Raw genomic sequence first — 19,570 nt, forward strand, 5'->3', positions numbered from 1 at the left:
AATAAATAAAAATAAATCCGTACTTAGTGACTTTATAGTGAAACTTCAGAACACCAAAGACAAAGAGGAAAATCTTAAAAGCAACAACGAGAAAACAAAATTTACTTACCATGGAAGGATAAGCAGACTGACAGCAGATCTCTCCGTGGCAATTACAGAGGTCAGAAGACAATGGGATGACATCTCCAAAGTGCTAATGGACGGGAAAACCTGTCAAACTACAATTCTATATGCAGCTGTTCAACCCACAGTTATTCTCCCAGTGGTTGTATCTATGCATCCCCGATTGGCCTCCCTCCTTTCTTCACAAATAGATACTGCTCCTTGACCAAGAGGGTGAGACGTGTCTGAAGGGTGGCAATCCCAGCCCCTCCCCCACTTTATGATATTCCCTCAGAAAACATATTTTCATCTAGGTATGCTAAACCTTTAGATTATAATTTTTGTTAGCCATCAGGACTCAGCAGGGATAAATTAAAACTTTTATTTCCCTTGGTTTGTACAACTGCGCTGTGGGGAAGGCAAGTCAGTCATTAATTAAGAAACTGAGGCACAGTTGGGTTAAATGACTTTCCCAAGCTCATACAGCTAGTGAGAAATAAAACCAGGTATCAGCCCAGTTTTTGGTACATAACTCCATGTCCTTTCCAAGATTGCAGTGTTCTTGCCCATTTTCCTGACACTTTCTTTGAGCCAGTGTTCTCAAAATGCCAACAACTGGAAGGTGTATTAATTCACTAAATTTGCTCTTATGGGAAGGTATTAAAATTTAGCAAAATCGTCAAGATTTAGGCCATAGGTTAAGAAGAAATATCAAGAAACTGAGTGTATGTTTACAAATCAGATGATTTCTTTTAAAAATCAAGATATATATCAGATTAAACTGAGAGGCGAATATACTCCAGTGAAATCTTACTTTATAAATATTAACTGTAGATAAGCCTATATAGAAATACCCATGGAAATACTGCTCAGGGCAGAGGAAAAAATCCAAGGATTTTTGATCAGTTGATTATTGTTTTGTGAAAGCCAATTTTTTGTTAGCTTAAGTAGGACCAAGCACCTTGATCATGAGAGTTACTCTGTGGAATGGTGGCAAGGGTTCTTGTGGAAGATCTGACGTTGTGTCATCTACTTCTAGATATTCTGAATAATGAAGGCAAAGGACTGCAGTGCATCCAAAATTCACTGGTCACAGAGGAAGGACTCTGCCCATTTCTTTTGCTCTAAATGGATAGCATTAGTTTGCTCTTGGTCCTAGGCTAGCACAGGGTCTCTGGCTGCAGCCCTTCAAGTGCTTTATTCCCCACTAGGAAGAAAGTCATATTTTTGTCTAAATCACAGATGTAATTATTGAATAACTGGTTGAGCTGGAGGGCAAAACCAACCAGAAAGTTTTAGGAAAGAGGTCAGCAACTTACTGCAAATCTTACAGTATATGGACCCTTTTGTGTAAAAGTTGATACTGTGTGCATCTTAAGAAAGAGAATGAGATATTTACTTTGATAATAATTATGTTTCTTGCTATTATAATTATCTTTTCAAAATGAATTACAAAAATGGGACATTTCTAGGCAAAGTCTGTGTATTGTAGCAGAGTAGAAAGTAAACCAAGTCCATATTCTGCCAAATCAATAGCATGGTGGCTTAAAAAAGTAGATCAGAGGGGGATTGAAGGCCATGCTTTCAAAACTGTTTCCATACATTCCAGAAAACAATGGTTGTCCATATCAAATAATTGGGGCGATAAATGAGGGACAACATCAAGGTATAAAGCCATGGTTCTTGCTCTTATGAGTTTTACATTCTAGTGGTGGAGACAAGTAATAATCAAGTACACATATGAGTATAAGAGCAAATGCAAATAGTGAATAGTGCTATGAACATGTGAATAAGCAACTTTTTTTGTTTTGCTGTATGAGCGCTACTTACATGCAAGCTTTATACTAACTGCTTAATGTGTTTTGTTTTTTTTTTTTTAAATCGTCTTCACTAGTAAAATGAAGCTTAGAGACCTTTAGTCCCTTGTCCAAGGTCACACAAGTAATAACCTTCAAACAGGAATTCCACCACAGGGATATCTGTTTCCAGGTTCCTCTCTCTGAACTACCTTACATACATATAGAGAAGCAATATCTGCTGTGGTCAACTCCAATTTCTGGTGAGAATGTGAGAGCTAGCCTGGTTCCATACCTTTAGTCCAGACCCACTCTCCTCCCATACCCACTCACCACCACAAGACCATCAACCAATTAAAATGAGCACTTGTCAACACAGGTTATGTGCAATGTACCTGTGATTCTTGGCATCAAGCCCCATGTGGGTGGCAAAGATGGTAGCATAAGAGGAGAAGATGGTATTATACACTTAGGTGTGCTCACCTGTCCTCTGAGGTAGTTGCATAGTTTTGGCATCAAAAGTTATGGTTTGGACCCTCTGTTTTTTAGTTGGAATTTTCATTTTTGAGTCTTTACATACTCAGTAAAACCATAAATGACTTCATCTTTAATACTGTTTCATTATTTACTCAGTCAGCAAATATTGACTCTGTTGGCCAGCAACACTTGTGATGAATGGACTTGCCCATGAACTTAGGAGCAGACACTTTCATTTTTATCTTTTAAATATATTACAAATATAAAAGTGTTTAATGCTGCAGGGTTCCATGAAAGGTGGACTCGGAAAGAAAAAGCATTAAGAGTAAAGAGCAAAAGTTGGTTAGTCCCTTAAAAAATCTTAAACAGGGGGCTCAGATTTTAAGACAAAATAAATCTTATACTCACATATACACACAAGCCTGATTTTTCCCCAGTATAAATAATGTCCTGGTATAACCAAGCTGGCTGTTGCATTCCCTGTATGAGACAGTCACTATATAACATTGTTCTAAATTAGTTATATCCTAATGGTGGCTTAAATGTTTAAAACATACAGCTGCCTGGCCAGGCATTGTGGCTCACACCTGTAATCCCAGCACTTTGGGAGGCTGAGGTGGGAGGATTAACTTGAGGCCAGGAGTTCAAGATGAGGCTGGCTAACATGGTGAATCCCTGTCTCTACTAAAAATACAAAAAATTAGCTGGGTGTGGTGGTGCATGCCCATAATCCCAGCTACTTGGGAGCTGAGGTACGAGAATTGCTTTAGCCTGGGAGGCAGAGGTTGCAGTGAGCCGAGATTGTGCCACTGCACTCCAGCCTGAGCAACAGAGCAAGACTCTGTCTAAATAATAATAATAATAATAATAATAATAATAATATAGAGCTGCCTTAAGAAGAAGCTTTATAAAGCCTTGTTGGATAAGATATGTACACTAAAGTTTTTTCATTTTCACAGATACTTGAGTTTTACAAGTCAGAAGGGAGAAGAAATTAGAGTGAATTGCCATTCAAACCTCTTGGATGGGCAAGGACCAGCCTGAGGTTTACTGTATCAGGAGCCATGACTTCCTGTCAGTGTGATTTTCAACAAGGAGACATAGGGAATTGAAGGGAGGAAAACTACCTCTCCCGAAACACAACAAGCAGCAGAAAGAAGAAAGCTACAAAAAGTAAAAAGGAAAGACCAATCTCTTTTCCTTTCTTCCTCTCTCCTCTCTTTCTCTTCTCTCTCTCTCTCTCTCTCTCACACACACACACACACACACACACACACACTTTCATGAACACATTTGGTACTTTGGTACCAGATGCTCCCTCCTCCTTCTCTGGACTGCAGAAATTCTCTTAGTAGGACCCCAAGAGCTCACCAAAAAGAAACTTAGACCAGAAGAGGAAAAGTGTCACATGAGAAGCTGTGTTCAAACATTGACTGAGGACTTTTGAAGACTTAAAACAATGCAAGTAATAGTAAGTTAAAATTGTAGGTGAACACAAGTTAAGGAAAGCAGATTCAGCAGTGATAGGACTAATCCAACGTAATCTAATGTAACTGTGTCACCAGGCCATGTGGGAATTAGAGAGACTTGGAGACAGAATGCACCTGGCTGTGGGTCAGCACCATTATCAGGGCTCATTGCTGGTGGCTTGATGGTGGGAAACTGCATAACTCAGAGCAGGACTGGTTTGGGAAAAATCAGAGTCAGCAGCCAGGGGCAAGAACTGGAAAGAGAAAGCAGTGAAGTATAAAGTCCAGAGCAATAAAAATATAGAAAGGTTGTTAAGTAGCTCCGCTACAAATCTATCAACCAAGATCTTCTATAAATTTAAGCTGGAAAAAAAAAAAAAAAAAAAAAAAAAAAACAGATATTGTGATCAGAGATGTAGGCATTGAGGTGAAGAAAGAAATGGAAGATAGGAGTTAGAAGAAAAGAGGTGGCAGTACAGATTGTTTGGAGGGGCATGGGGAGGCTTCAGTAAATAGAAGGCTGTGGTCTCTTTCTGCCCCTAACTGCTCCTGCCCCACCCCCTACCTACTGAGGCAGTGAGCAAATCAGATAAGATCTCAGGTCTCAGAAAGAAGCTGTGGTTTAGGAAAATAATGCAGTTGCAGTTATGAATAAATATACTAGACAGCTGAAAGCAGTTGATCTTTGAGCCAGAGGAGAAAACGCACAAAAAAGGAAATGAACTAGATGATCTGAAAATTAAGAGTTAACTGGCAGATTACCATGGTAAGAAGATGAAAAGTTAGGGTCATCAGACAATGCAAAAATCCACATTAACAAGAATTGGAAAAAAAAACATGCCATTTATATTCTAAGCCAAATAATGAAGTGTCAGCAAGGCATCAGCTGGAAGAAAAAAAATTTAAACTTGGAAAATGATTTTTTAACTGCTGCCAGCCAAAGCTCTAGTTGAAAATACATGCAAAATCTTGCAGCTGGCAATAGAGATCCTTAATGATCTCCCTGAGCAGAAAACTAAGGCTTTGCTAAAGGATCTGACTCAGAAAGCTCATAAGCCCTAAGAGAAAGAACAGAAGCTGTCAGCTACAGGAGAAAGGATGTTCACAAAGAATTCAAGAAATGCAGGGTGAATTATAATAAAAACAGATTATGTAAAAATCTGTTGAATCTCCATAAGAACAAAAACAGGCAGGATACCAGGCTTTTTCTTCTTCCTGCATCGAGATTTCTTTCTGGAAAGAATAGAGATGTTGCCTTCTTAAGACAAAAATTACAGGTAGCAAACCCAAAGGTTGATGTGCTTAAGAGATTAGAGAGATAAAATCAAATCCAGGAGGATCCACTAAATAACTTCCATCAATAAGAGGTCCTAGAAGCCACCCTAGGGCTTCTAGCCTGGGGCATCCCATAGCATGCCCTTGTGAGCGCTGAGGTGCTCTAATCCCCACTATGCCATCCACCTGTTCTTGTTAGGAAAGAGGTCTGCCTAGCAGTGAATTGTTTGTAAGTGGATTTCCACCTTGGAAGAGAAGGATAGATAAGGTGTAAAGAAAAACTTTACCCTCTGATCTGCATGTAAGCATGATTGAATTAATAAATACTCAGAATGTCTATTGAGTCCCACTTCCTCAGAATGACAGACTACCCAACTCTCCTTGACGGTGGATGGAATAGGATTATCTCCATTGCATCATTACGAGGTAGCATGGGCCACCACCTGGGCCAGGGAATTATTTTCTTTGTATTTCAGAGATAGAGACACTCTAATATTGACCCTGGTATGGTTTCATTAATAGAGAATGATCCAAGAGCTCTTTCTTTCTGCATGAATGGAAGATTTGGTTAACGCTGATATAAATAACTTCCCACCTTTATCAGAAATACGCATCATTAACTCACTGCAGAAAGGACTTCCACCACCATCAGTTACCGCCTCAAACAGGGACCCAGACGTTCTTCCTCACCCTTTCTTCCTAGTGATTTTAAACCTCCTAACTAAAAGACCAACATCCCTGCTGAAGGAACTTTAGAAACTTACACCCTCTTGCTCCGAAAGAAAACTTTCTTTCTAGACCCCAGTAACTTGGCATTATTTACCTTTCCCTCTACAAAATCCTTGCACCTTTTAGGTTCTAGAGAGGGGCCCACCAGTCTCTCCAGACACCACTACTGGGTCCCACAGATCCCCAGCCTCAGGTAATGAATTGACTCTTAAGAGAGTGCATATGCTTCACAACCCAATATGAATGCTGGTAATTAGACGTAATACTTTTTTAGAACTTAGTTTTATTAAGAGATGTTTTTGAGCCAAATGATCAAAATCTGATAGATAACTGATTTTCTATGACGTCAGGCCACGACTTAAGCTGTAGCTTCCTGTTTTCTCTATTCTCCTCAAACCTATTTTACATTTACCAATGTTGTTTATATGTCAGTGTAGCTTATGCAACAGAAATGGATTTTAGTGCCATGTAAAATATAATACTTTTACATAAATTCGTTTAAAACTGAAAATATAGGAATAATTATCAGGACTGTTTCCTAATCTGTGTTCTTTTGCTCATCTGCACTTTGGTTAACCCAGTCAGTTGATCAAAGTCAAAGCACTGAACTTGATGATAGGTAAATTGTTGCCTAAGAGGAAATGAGTAGTCACTGAAATGCCAGTCAATTAAACCCAAACCTGTGATGTCAAAGAGTACACTCTTTAATTCAGTAAACCATTTAGAAAAATCACTGACATGAGGATTCTATCAATATTTGTTGCATTCGTGGAAATGTAGTCAGACTCTTTTGTTCCAGTAAAATCCTTCATCTATTTGAAGTTAGGAGTCAGCATAGACACTAAACACTACTTTTGTTGATGTGAAGGTGTGGCCTGGAGTCCTGCTGGCTCCACCTTCCTCTTATCTCATACAGTGGGATCTCCAAGTACGCTAGGGTACTCTAAACCAATCTCTGTTTAGAAAATTCTAGGTTGCCGCATCATGGTAGTAAGGTAAAGGTCATGGTTTCAGTGGCCATGGGGGTCATGAAAATCTCTCATTTCCCATTTACAAACACAAAGCATCCTGTGATGTAAGGTGAATGCGTAGTTGATGTTCAATAAGAAGTTATTTTATCACTCGCCTTACCCAACCGTTCCTGCAAGTGTATACCTCCACTACAATAGGAAGAGTGAGTATGCAAATTCTCTCCAAGTAACAACTGCACACCCTACTCTTGGGTCAACAGTATCATCTTTTTCCACTAAGGACACTTCATCTTACTCAGGCAGAGATACTAAGTACCTGGTAATGGTGTTATTAACTGGACAAAGACGTATGTGATGGAGTCAGGCAGGAAGCCCTCCCAGGGCCCTTCCAGCCCTAAGTTTCCACATTCTCTGGTGTAAGAACAGCAGCCTAGATGGACAGGGAACAAATTACTGTCTCAGAGTACAAGTCCATCTCCCTGTAATCTGGTGGAATTTTTGCAGCTTCCCTTCGTCAAAGTTTCCCCATGAATCTTTATTCGCTGGGAAGATTAGACTCTGCATTTTTTTTTCTCCGACTCTTATTTCTTCCACCTGGAACCATATAAGCCTCAAGTGTAGATCTGGAATTTAGATCTAAATATGAAGTTGCAGGCAAAAATGTAGTGGCAAAATGTTATCTTGAATTTTAAATAAATAAATAAAAATATAAATTCATCTGGAGAAAGAATTATATGGATCATTTCAAAGATGTGAGTTGAAATGATTTCTTTATAACTCTCTCTCCCATCCTCATGCCTCTGACCCCAACACCATCACCCACATTGTGAACAGGCCATCTTTGCAGAGGAAATCAAAACCACAGGCAGAAACTGCCTCAAGGTCCTGCTACTAAGTCTGCAGATCCACCATAATCTACACTCTCCTTTTCTCCTTCCCTCTTTTCCAGTGCTCCATGCCTGATCCTCTCACCTGAGCCTGATTTGGCCCCCTCAACTCCTCAGCTGCTGGCTCCATCAGTGATCCACTCCTCCTCCTTCACACACCCACTCTGCCGCCACCCTCCCAGCAGCACTTTCACATGCTCAGGTGCCTCCTCAGTAAGTGCAACACTCCAGCCCCTGCCCTATTCCTCTGCCTTCCTTCATGGTCAAGCCTAGTGGAGAGGGTTGCATCTACAATTGCAAATTCCTGTTCCTCGCCTCCCATTTACTTCACACAGAGAGTGCCTTACACTGTCACCAACAGTTCCTTGTTGCTAAATACAATAGACACCTTGACTTCTTAAAAATATCTGAACTTTTGAAAAAATATTCCTATAAAAAACAACAAACAAACATTCATTCTGTCAACAAGTGTTTATTGAGTTCTTACTAGTGCCAGGAACAAGCGGGGAGGGGGGAACTGGAGCAAGTAAACAGATGTTGGCAATCATGGAGTTTACATTAGGAGGGGAAAAGAGCCAAGCATTAAACAAGTAAATAAATGAACAGAATAGTTCCAGAGGGTGATAAGTGCTATGAAGACAATAAAACTTAGAGTGATCAAATAGAGTAACTATGGAAACAGCACCGAGTTTTCAAGGGAAGCACCTCTGAGATGATATTTGAGCAGAAGGCACCTGGCCAAGATCTTGGACCAGAGTATCACATGTGGAGTGAACAGCAAGAACAGAGTTCCAAGGTAGGCACAAGCACTGAGAATATATCACAACATACCATTTATATGTACAAAAAGAAAGAACAGAAAGAAGGCAAGGAAGCGTAGTCTTGTTGGGTAGGGAAAGAGCTTCTGAATCAAAAGCAGAGTGAACCAAGCCTGGAAGAACAATGAGCCTTGTCCCCTGTGGGCTACGGCATGGCCTCTTCTCCCTTCCACTGGCCTCCTAGGTAGAAAAGCACTGGAGAGATTGGGGAGGAGAGCGCAGCAGGATTCACTGCCTGCATCTTTTCACTCTCCGATCCCGACTTTGGGAGCCAATAAACAATATAGCTAAATTTGGGCCCAAAACAAGCCAGGAAGACTCCCAGAGTAATCCCAGCTGGAATTTGAATAGAGATGGATTCATTCCAACCCGTCTTCTCCCACCACCCCAACTCTGGGTTGAATAGGGAAAGCAGTTCAAAAGGGCTTCTGCAAGGCCACTGCTGAGAATACAGTGCAGCCCTAAGTCAAGGCCAGGCCACTGAAGGCGGCGTGTTGGCGTACAATCATCTCATGATCAGCTTCAGTGGTCAGGTTCCTCAGGGACTTGCTTGGAGAAGTCCCCAGAATTTGTGTGTGAGAGAGAAAGTGAGAGCCCAAAGACATTCTCTGAAAGCTAAGTTTCCCAACACACACACACACACACACACACACACACACACACACACACACACCAGTCCACAGGAGCACAAGGTGATCTAAGGATCCTCCACTTGACCCAGGGGAAAACTCCCTCCCCGCAGCATGTGTTTGTGTGTAGGGGATGTGGTAGATCCGGGTGGAGTGAAGATTGGGGTTAGTTCCTAGGACCCTGACCAAGAGCCCATACTAAAGATCAAAGTCCTCTGCAAGACTTTTGGGCTACAGATAGTGGGAGAAAAACAGAGAGAAGAGATGGGAAGTCAATACCCAACCCTGTCCCATTATAATTGGGTTCAAACCCCCTCACATCAGGAAATGGCCTCCCACACAGGGAGAGAAATCCTGGACTGCTTAACCTCCTATAACTCACCCCTTTCCACACTTAACTCTCTTCTCCCCCAGGGCAAAGTTCCTCTCCTATTTTCCTGATCTCACTCCACCATCAAATGAAAATGTGGAGAGGCCAGCCAGGGAAAGCACTAGGGGGACCAGGCCTCAGACTTTCCCAGGAATTAGCGGGTTAGATGTGGAAATAAGAACTCTGAGCATCCCTTCTGGTGGTGAAGTGCCATAAGGCCATGAGCCTGTGTCCCTAGGTGGGGTAGGGTCGGGGGAAACAGCCATGTATTTAGGATCACTTGGGAGAGGGGCTGGGGGTAGGGCATTGTGGTTGAAGCCAGATAACATTCCCAAGGTCACACAATTTGAAAGCAGTCAATTCTAGAGTTGGGATCATTCAGATGGGCTGAGCAAGGCTCAAAGGCAGTGCCTTAGAGGACTTGCTCTCACCCCAGCTGGGCCAGGAGGAGATGTTCAAAAAGCCTCATGTAAGGTTGGAGACAGGGCCCTGAGGAGTGGGAGAGGGCTGCTTTTCATGCCTTTTCTCTCTGCTTCAACACAATTCGCTGGCTACAACTGACACATGGATTTAGACAACTCCTACACTCTCTAGGGATTTCTTTGCATCTCTGGATCATATGGCAGTCTAATATCTTACTCAGAAAATAACTTGGATCTTCCCCAGAGCCAATTATGGCTCTGACTGTGGGCTGGCACAGGGAACTAATTAAGGAAACCAAATGGCACAGAGAAAGAGAGAAACCCAGATAGAGATTAATTACAAAGGAGAAAGTCAAAAAGTAAAAGTTGAGCTCAGCAACAGGATGCCAGGGATAGAAGGGAATATTTGGAGGACAACATATGGGTTGGCACTTGAGTGACCCTGACCCTGAGCCATGAAAGACCCTGGAGGCCTGTGCATATCCTGGAGAAGAAAGGACTGCAGGTGAAACAAAAAGAACTGTGCATTGAGCTCTGGAGCCTGCGGGTGCTGCTGGAACCCCCTGACTGGAGTACAACACACAGAGATAGCCCTGCTCACCTCCAGGCAGGCTGCCCTGAGGCCCCCAGGCCATGGGGACCATGAGCATCAGCAGTTGCTGCATCAGCAGGTGTTTGTCCCTGCATAATATTTGAAGCCAGATAACTTCATCCAAGGGTAGATGAGTTGTGAAGCAATGAGTCCAGGAGCCAAGGCCGTTTATTCACTTTAAACTCTTCCTTGATCACTTCTTTTTTGGGGTTGGCCTGATCTTCCTTTTCAATCTGGTTTATAAAGAGAAAAAGAAAAACACATGACACAGGTAGATGATGTATACTCTTTCTCTCTCTCTCTCTCTGTGCTCAGTTAATATAATTGTGGATTTTGAGACTACCTTTGAGGGATTCTGCAAAATCCCTCTCTTTAATTTCTTAATTCTGGTAGTCTCTGGTCAAAAATTATATGATAATATTTTTTTCTTGGCCTGAGTCTAGGAAAGATATTCTTTAAAAGTTCTATTTTAAGTATGATAATTATTACTTTTCTGGTTAATCATTGTAGATAATTTTGAAACATAGAAAAACACAAAGGAAATTAAAGTACACCCACTCCTGGAAAAAAAATTTTACTACTTATAGACATGAAGATGTGAATGTACATACATATACACATAGAGTATATGCACTTACAAAATTGTGAACATACTGACATGTTTCCACTTTGATGGGGGAACAAATCTTGTTCAAGAAGGAGATAAACAACATCCAATAAAGACATTAGACATTATAAATGTGTGGCCCAGACAAGCATTGCCTGCAAGCTTACCCAACTGAAATGTTGTGTGATATCAGCTTTAATTTATTTAGACAGCAGAACTCTATGTGACTGCCTTTGAAATGAAGCTATGTCGAATAGTTTCAGCGCATCATCAAAGTTCTTAGTTTAAAAAACAAATACACAAAAACCAAAATGCATGCATTAGGAAGTTCACATAATTTTATTGTAAGGACAAAATTTATGAGGATCACAGCTTTTGTGTAATTTGGAAAGTTTTTAATATTAGAAATAAAATTTATATTCAGATATTAGCAATAGCATTTTGAAAATCCCAAATGATATATCAAGCTAGCAAAGCTGATACCTTTCAAACTGGATTGAGGATACCAGAAAAAAATAAACGCAGAAATATGTTATTAAAACTTGTAGAGTGAATTGTAGCCTGGAAGGTTGGAACACATCCCTTGAAATTTGAGGAAGGAATCTCTACACTTTCTGGATTGCCTGTATGACCTCCAGACATGTGGCTGCGTGAGTATTTTCGAACTCCCCACAGATACTGCTGAATATAAAACCCAGGTGCTGAGACCAGCACGGAAGCCCACAGATCCCAGGCATCACCCTCAGCAAGTATCTCTGCAATCAGCCACTGTGGCATCCTAGGTAATATGAGCATCTAATTATCTAATTGGCACTTTATTAGCAATAGCAGCCACATTGATGGTAATGGGGATGACCAGTTTATACAGCAACAGCCCCTGAACTCCAAATCAACCAGGAAAGGCAACTGAGTTGGAGATAATATGCTAGTAGTTAGGGTTAAATGACACAATGTATCCATTAAATAATTGTTCCAATAATATCCACTTACCTAATACTATAATATGATGAACTAATGAAGTAGATAATATCCTCATTTTACAGATGGGGAAAATGTGACTTAGAATAAGTAATTCAGACACAGGAAATCCACAGGCATCAGAGCTCAGACTCAAACTTTTTCAATTCATGCCTTTTTTTTCCGTTTTAATTTCCAGTTGTTGGAATGATGCCAGAGCCCTTCTCACTGTGCCAGACTGACTACAAGTGTATTCATAGGGCTCATTCAGTCAATAACATCAGCCAGGCCCTGAGTGAGGCCCTGGGGGAATGAGTGTAACATTCTCTGATCCTGACTTATGCACACTCCATCCAGCAAGGAAGATGGACAAATAAGTGAACTGATCAGCAAAGATGTCCAAATTATAGCGTTGGAAGTATCAAGGGAGCTTCCAGAAAGGGAGACCATCTGCTCAGCAAGAGGTGTGAAGGCTCTTAAGTCACAGGGCTATGCCAGTACCCCTTACTACTGACAATAATGATGACTCTTTAGACTCTGCTTCCACAAAATACCCCCACATTATTCACCCTGACAAACCCAAAACAGGAAAGTAACAGGTTACTAGTACACAAAAGTCATGTCCTATATAAAATGCTCTAGTCATCATGTTGTAGCACAGCTTTGAAAGGTTGAAATTATAAAGACTGCCCACATAGCTGAATAGAGGAAACAGATAATTCACAGCCATGTAGGGTTTGAGAAGAAAGTGTCATCAGTCTTTGGCCCACACATGGACAACTACCACATGACTGTTCTTCAAGATGTTAACTCCCTCCAAGACTGAGATTGTCCCCAAATGTGAACTGAAATTGAGTCCACCTTGTAAATCCAATCCCTAGAGCTTTGGTAACCATCTCTCATAACCATTAAGATGATATCAGGCAATTTTGAACAATTACCACCATAGTAATTCTAATAGTATTTAGGACCTCTGTGATTCTTTACATCCAAAGAATGCTCATGCCAATTCTCTGTTTTGATAATACAGTACATCAGTCAAGAGGCCATGAGGAAAGTTGAGCCATATTTTGAAATGAGGATATAAAGAAAGCACAGGAATAAACTAACAACCCAACCCAAGCACCTTGTGTTATTAGGCTTGGGCCTTCAGACTGTAATCCCTTGTAATAAGCCAGAGAGCCAATTTGGCAAGAATTTAACCTTGTTAAAATATTTCTCTAAAAATTAAATGTTTTAAACAAAATAGCAGTTCAAAACGTTAAAAAAAAAAAAGGCATACAAATTGAAAAGAAAAATTTCAAACCGTCTCTATTCAAAGACAGCATAATTTGCAATATAGAAAACCCTAGAGTCTACCACAAAAAATCTAGAATAGGTAAGTTTAGCAAAATCACAGGATACATGATCAATATACAAAATTCAGTTACATTTTTATATACTAGCAATGAACAATTAGAAATCAAAATTGAAAAAGAATGCTATTTGTGATATCACCAAAAAGCATAAAATCTTAGGTATAAACCAAACAAAATATGTGCAAGATCTGTACATATTGTACTAGAAACTACAAAACAAAAAAAGACCTAAATAAATAGAGAGCTATACCATGTTCATGAATTATCAGACTCAGTATTGTTACAGTTCTCCCCAAATTGATCTATAAGCTCAACACAACCTTTCAAAATCCTACCATAATATATTGTAGAACCTGACACACTGAAAATTTATATGAAAAACTAAAAAAACTAGAATAATTTTTTACCAGAACAATTGTTTTAAATGAAGAATAATGTTAGAGAATTCACACTAACTGATTTCAATACTTACTACTAAGCTACAATAATCAAGTATGATTTTGGTGAAAGATATATAAATTAATAGAAAAAAGTGGAAAGTCTAGAAATAAACCTATAAATATATGATCAACCGATTTTTGGCCAAATTGCAAAGGTAATTCAGTGGAGAAACTTTTCAACAAATGATGCTGAACTGAAATAATTACAAAAAAAAATTGAGCCATATGCAAACCATATACAAAAAAAATTGAACCTCAATTCATACTTCACACCATTACAAAAAAAATTAACTTAAAATGGATAATACTGTAAAAGTAAAACCTAGAATTTAAAATTTCTACAAGAAAATATAGGAGAAGGTCTTTGTGACCTTGAATTAGAAAAAGATTTCTTAAATACAACACAAAAAGTGTGACCCTGCTGGGGATCCCTGGGGAACAGTGTAGACATGTACATCAGTATCTCATCTGTATCTCATCAGAGAGGCGAAGAAACTGGGGTATCAAAAATTAAAAATTATTATTTTATAATTTATAAAAATTATAAACATTTATAAAATTTATAAAATTTATAAAAATTACTATTAAAGACCAGCGTGATAGTAAAATTTGATAAATCTGACTTTGTCAAAACTTTGGGGCTCTTCACAAAACACTATTAAGAAAATAAAAAGGCAAGTCACAGACTTGGAGAAAATGCTTGCAAAAAATATTGTTTATAAATGTTTTGTATCTAAAATATTTTTAAACCCCTCATCTTGTATCTAGAATATTTTTAAACCCCTCAAAATACAATAATAAAACAATCCAATTTTTATATGTAGAAGATTTAAGCAGAGATTTCACCAAATAAGTGTCTTTGGTGGATTATCTTTGTACTCATTAAAAGACGCTTAACTTCACTAGCCATTAGGAAAATGCAAAATTAAAACTACAATGAATACCATTACATGCCAATCAGAATGAATAAAATTTTTAAAGCTTATAGTACCAAGTGTTAACAATAAGCCCAGGTTACTGGCAGGAATGCAAAATGTTACAACTTCTTTGGAAAATAATTTAGCTGTTTCTTATAAGTTTAAACAAATATCTACCATATTACCCAGCATTACCAGTCCCAGTTATTTACCCAATAGAAAGGAAAACTTACGTTCACATAATGTTCACAGCTTTACTCATAATCACCAAAACTGGAAACAAACGTCTTTCAACTGGTGAGTAGCAAACCATGGTATGTGAATCCATATATATGTGTGTGTGTATATATATACACACACACACACACACACATATACACATACATGCACGTATGTATATACATATATGCACATACATATAAACATACACATAGAGAGAGACTATATGGATGCATATGTATATATGCTATACACATATATACTGTATGTGGATGCATATATATATAGTTGTGTTCATCCAAGGTTGGGTTTTTCCCAGGGGTGTAAGACAGATATTCAGAAGGCAAGGGATTCTAGGGTATTTGTGAAAGAGATTAAAATGTTGCGGCCGGGCACGGTGGCTCATGCCTGTAATCCCAGCACTTTGAAAGGCCAAGGTGGGCAGATCATGAGATCAGGAGTTCAAGACCAGCCTGACCAACATGGTGAAACCCCTCTCTACTAAAGATACAAAAATTAGCCAGGCATGGTAGCGCACGCCTGTAATCCCAGCTACTCAGGAGGCTGAGGCAGGAGAATCACTTGAACCCAGAAGGCGGAGGTTGCAGTGAGCCAAGATCGCGTCATTGCACTCCAGCCTTGGCAACAGAGCGAGATTCTGTCTCAAAAAAAAAAAAGGTTGGGCCATAGTTGCATATGGATGCATATATGTGTGTGTGTGTATATATATATACACACACACACATACATATATACTCTATATATACTACTCCACTATAAAAAGAAAGAACTATTGACTCATGCAACAACATGGTTCAAAAGCACTATGTTAAGTAAAAGAAGCCACACTCAAAAGGCTATAATAATATATAATTCCTCTTACACAGAATCCTAGAAAAGACAAAACTATAGAGACAGAAGATAGGTCAGTGGTTACTACAGGTTGGGGAGTTGACAGCAAAGGTGAAATATAAAGAAATTTTGAAGGGTAATGAAAATATTCTATATCTTACTTGTGGCAGTAGTCATAGGACTATGTGCATAGAAATGTATGCCAAAAGAGTTTAATTTTACCACATGTAAATTATACATCAGTAAGCCTGATAGATGTGGAGTATTGTGTGAGCATACAAACTACATGTGCATACATGACACTTTTGAGGTACATGCTTCCTTTTTTGTCTGAATGCATGCAATTGAACTATAACTGCCCAAAAGGAAACTGTTTAGTGATAGGATAAACACAATTCTGCTTATGCCCAGCTACTATTGTCCTGCTGAGTGCTTTTCTCCAGTGATGCTTAGCTGCCCAAAATCAAGCATGGTGAAGCCAGTTAGTTGGGTTCATCAAAGGCTGGGGTTTTCCCAGGGGTGTAAGACAAATATTCAGAAGGCAGGGAATTCTAGGGTATTTGTGAAAGATATTAAAATGTTGGGATATCATTTCTAATTTGGAAAGTGAGGAAAGTGAAGAGTCTGATAGATGGAGATAAAAATGGAGGAGTCAGAGCACTGGAGGCACATGGTAAAGTTTAAGAACAGTTGCTGTGAGGGCATTTGGCAAACAAGTTGGAAGAGAAGCAGAGTGTGGATGTGGAGTTGTGTGATTCCACTGATGATTTCAGAGGTGGCAATCTGTTTCCTTCATTGGAGAAAGAGCTCGTTAAGAACAAATGATTTCTATACAGCTCTGTTGAGCTGAGCTCAGCCAGCCCTAACTACTGCCTAGAAGCCTGGTCTCTAACATTCCAGGTGTACCCTAACCTTCTCAAAATTCTATCTCACTCATTCTCAGGCATGACCTGCCTCTGTCTTAATGCCTATTAATGGGTTTCTCTCTACTTTGCACAATCTAACAGTTTTTCTTGTTCTCTTCAAAGGCCAATCCCTCCGTATGTGCTATGGAGGAGCCTTATTTTATCAACTACCTCCATTCCCACTACTTTGTTTCTAGCTTGATCTCAATCCTGCACCCCTTCCCATCAGAAAGTCAAATTGGCAGGCATTTATATGCAAGGGAAAATTGGAAGTTACAATGTGCTTAGGTTTCCAACTTGGGGGATTAGTTGGACAGCTGTGTTATTTGCTGAGATAGCAAACAAAAAGAACAAGCTTTGTAGGAAAGAAATCAAGCGTAGACAGATTAGATTTTCCAACATCAAATTGATCTGCTGAGTGAATAGGCTCATATATTAATGTCAAGGATGAATTAAGGTTTAGAAGTTATCAGCATGTGAGTCATAATTAAAACCACAAGAGAAGGCAAAATCATATAAGCAGAGAGCTCAGTATGGAACCCTAGGGCACCTCAAGGTTCAGCAATTGGCAGAAGAGTAAGCACTCACGAAAAGATGGAAAAGGAAAGTTCCTGCAGAGAAAAGGAGGAAGGGAGTCACAGAAACCAAGAGAACAGAGAGTTTAAAGACTGAATGAGAGAACAGTCCAACAAATCCAACAGAAAGCACCATTGATATACAGACTGGGTTCAGCATTCATTAGGAAAAGCAGCATGAAGGCCACAGGTAACCATTAGAGCAAACACTACTGGTGCCTTGCCCATAACCCCTTGCCCATACCACTCTTGTGCTCAGCCCCACTTCCAGGTGCCAGCACTTGCCTTTCTTTTCCTGAGGGTTTGTATCTTGCTGCTGCAGCCCACTTTGCCATCTCCTTAACAAGCTAGATGTGTCAAAGAATGAATGCCCCCACCCTTGAAGCAGCATTGGCTAACTAACGACTGACAAGAACTGGTGTATAAATATCCCAGTTCCTCCAGCCCTCTGGTGAGATAACTGACGCACATGTCTACACTGTTCCCCAGGGGTCCTTGGCAGGACTAAGCTCCAGGAACCCGGGGTGAGAATTGGTTAATGTCTTTTTAAAAATTGGCTCTTTCCCTCCCTTGTCTTGCTTCCCACATTTCTCTAGTGTCCCCTTCACCTCCCAAATAAACTTCTTGCCCTTGCATTGTTACTTCTGGAGGAATCTGCACAAGAGGAATTCCAGGGGCAGGGGGTGCTAAGGGAAGAAATTAGAACACAATGAATTGAAGAGCAAATGGGATTTGAGGAAGTAAAGATGATGAGTTTACACTATTGTTTTTAAAATTTGTCTAAGGTAGAGCGAAAAGAGGATAGGGCCAGACGTGAACACACAGTCAATATGAGAGAGCAAAACATGTCAAAATGCTAATGAGAAAGAGACAAGATACAAAGGCTGAAGTGGTTAGGGGCGTTGCTAAGTTGTACAGCAAGACCCCAAAGGAGATAAGAGGTTGAAAGATCACAGGGAGGGATGGGGAACTGGCCTCATCAGCGAATAAATGCTTCATCCTCTGAGGCTGAGGGGAAGGATTTAAAGACAGATGCATATTCTGATGAATGTGTGGGTGCTGGTGGAGCCAAGACTGTCTGGGGAGTAGCTAGGATTCATCCATTTTTGGTGGCACCAACCCACCAGGCTATAAAGCTTTTCCCAAACTGTGCTCAGCAGCTCTATGCACACATGACCATCCTCAGCAGCTGGAAAACCAATGCAGGCAGGTGGTGAGCTTGATCTAGAATCAGGGATTTATAAAACGAGTGTTGAAGGAGAATGAGAGACAATTGGGTTAAGGCTATCAGAGAAGGCGTAGTTAACCATGTAGTCTGGACCAGGTAGGACCTGTGACCAGACAGAGGTTGTCACACTCCAAAACAACACACAGCTCCCAGGACTGGAAGCCTCTCTGGCTAACCTAGGCCTCTGCAAAAGCATCTGCTCTGCATAAGCATTGTGCTATAGGGACCACCAGGATGTATAAAGGCCTGCTCCCAGATAGGAAAGACAGTGTGCCACAAGTAGGGCAAAATTCAAGAGTTCAGTCACCCAAAATAATAAAAGCAGTAATGAAACCTGAGACACAGGCAGCACACGAGCCTGAACAGAAAGCAAAGAGCTCAGACTTTTTCTCTAGCTCTGCTGTTTCCTGGAAAATCAGAGTCTGCCAGGCTGCTTGTGTGCAGGGCTCAATTTAATAATATAAAACATGCTGTATAGAAAAAAATGAGTCAAAGGCACACACAGCACTTCCGAATATATGTGACTGATTGACTCCAAATTAACCACCCACAGCCATGGTGGTTTTCAAAGAACCACAGATCCCCAGCTCCCAAAAACAGAATACTAAAACCAAAAGAGGCCCAGGACGTACCTGTTAAACCCAAAGGCAAGGACAACCTTGTGAATTCCTAAAATCTTAGAATTGAGAGGACAGAATAAACTAAGAGGGAGACGCCACTGTTACCTCCTATCAAATATTAAGAATGCTACCATGTTTAATCAGGATGCTGCAACCATACAATCGGTTTCTAATATTACATCATTCTCTGGTTTTTGAGAAGACCTATCCAAAGGAGTTATTAAGAACCCAATTAGGCCTTTGCCAAAATTATTTAACCTCTACAAGCAATACTTCAGAAATAGCACTGTTTCAGAAAGCAAGTTGGCTTCAGAAAATCTTTTTTATCCTTTCTTCATGTGCAAGTTAGTAGCTC

The 19,570-nt window shown here is 40.1% G+C and overlaps 1 protein-coding gene across 7 annotated transcripts in view; it reads right to left on the reverse strand.

Annotated features, from left to right (window-relative positions):
- MOBP (myelin associated oligodendrocyte basic protein) overlaps positions 1 to 19,570 on the reverse strand; it is a 58,686-nt gene that overhangs the window by 4,103 nt on the left and 35,013 nt on the right. For 5 of the 7 annotated variants that reach the window (XM_017955569.2, XM_017955574.2, XM_009201141.3 and 2 more), the window contains 2 exons: positions 10,547 to 10,770; positions 110 to 193 (listed from right to left, as the gene is read on the reverse strand). In XM_017955569.2, coding sequence (XP_017811058.2) covers positions 10,731 to 10,770 — 40 coding nt within the window. In that variant the 3' untranslated portion in view covers positions 110 to 193; positions 10,547 to 10,730. Of the gene's footprint in view, positions 1 to 109; positions 194 to 8,158; positions 10,771 to 19,570 lie in introns of those variants that run through there. The other 2 variants (XM_017955571.2, XM_009201144.3) reach the window with 2 other exon arrangements.

This window comes from Papio anubis, chromosome 2 (genome assembly GCF_008728515.1).
Source record: "Papio anubis isolate 15944 chromosome 2, Panubis1.0, whole genome shotgun sequence".
Lineage (NCBI taxonomy): Eukaryota > Metazoa > Chordata > Mammalia > Primates > Cercopithecidae > Papio > Papio anubis.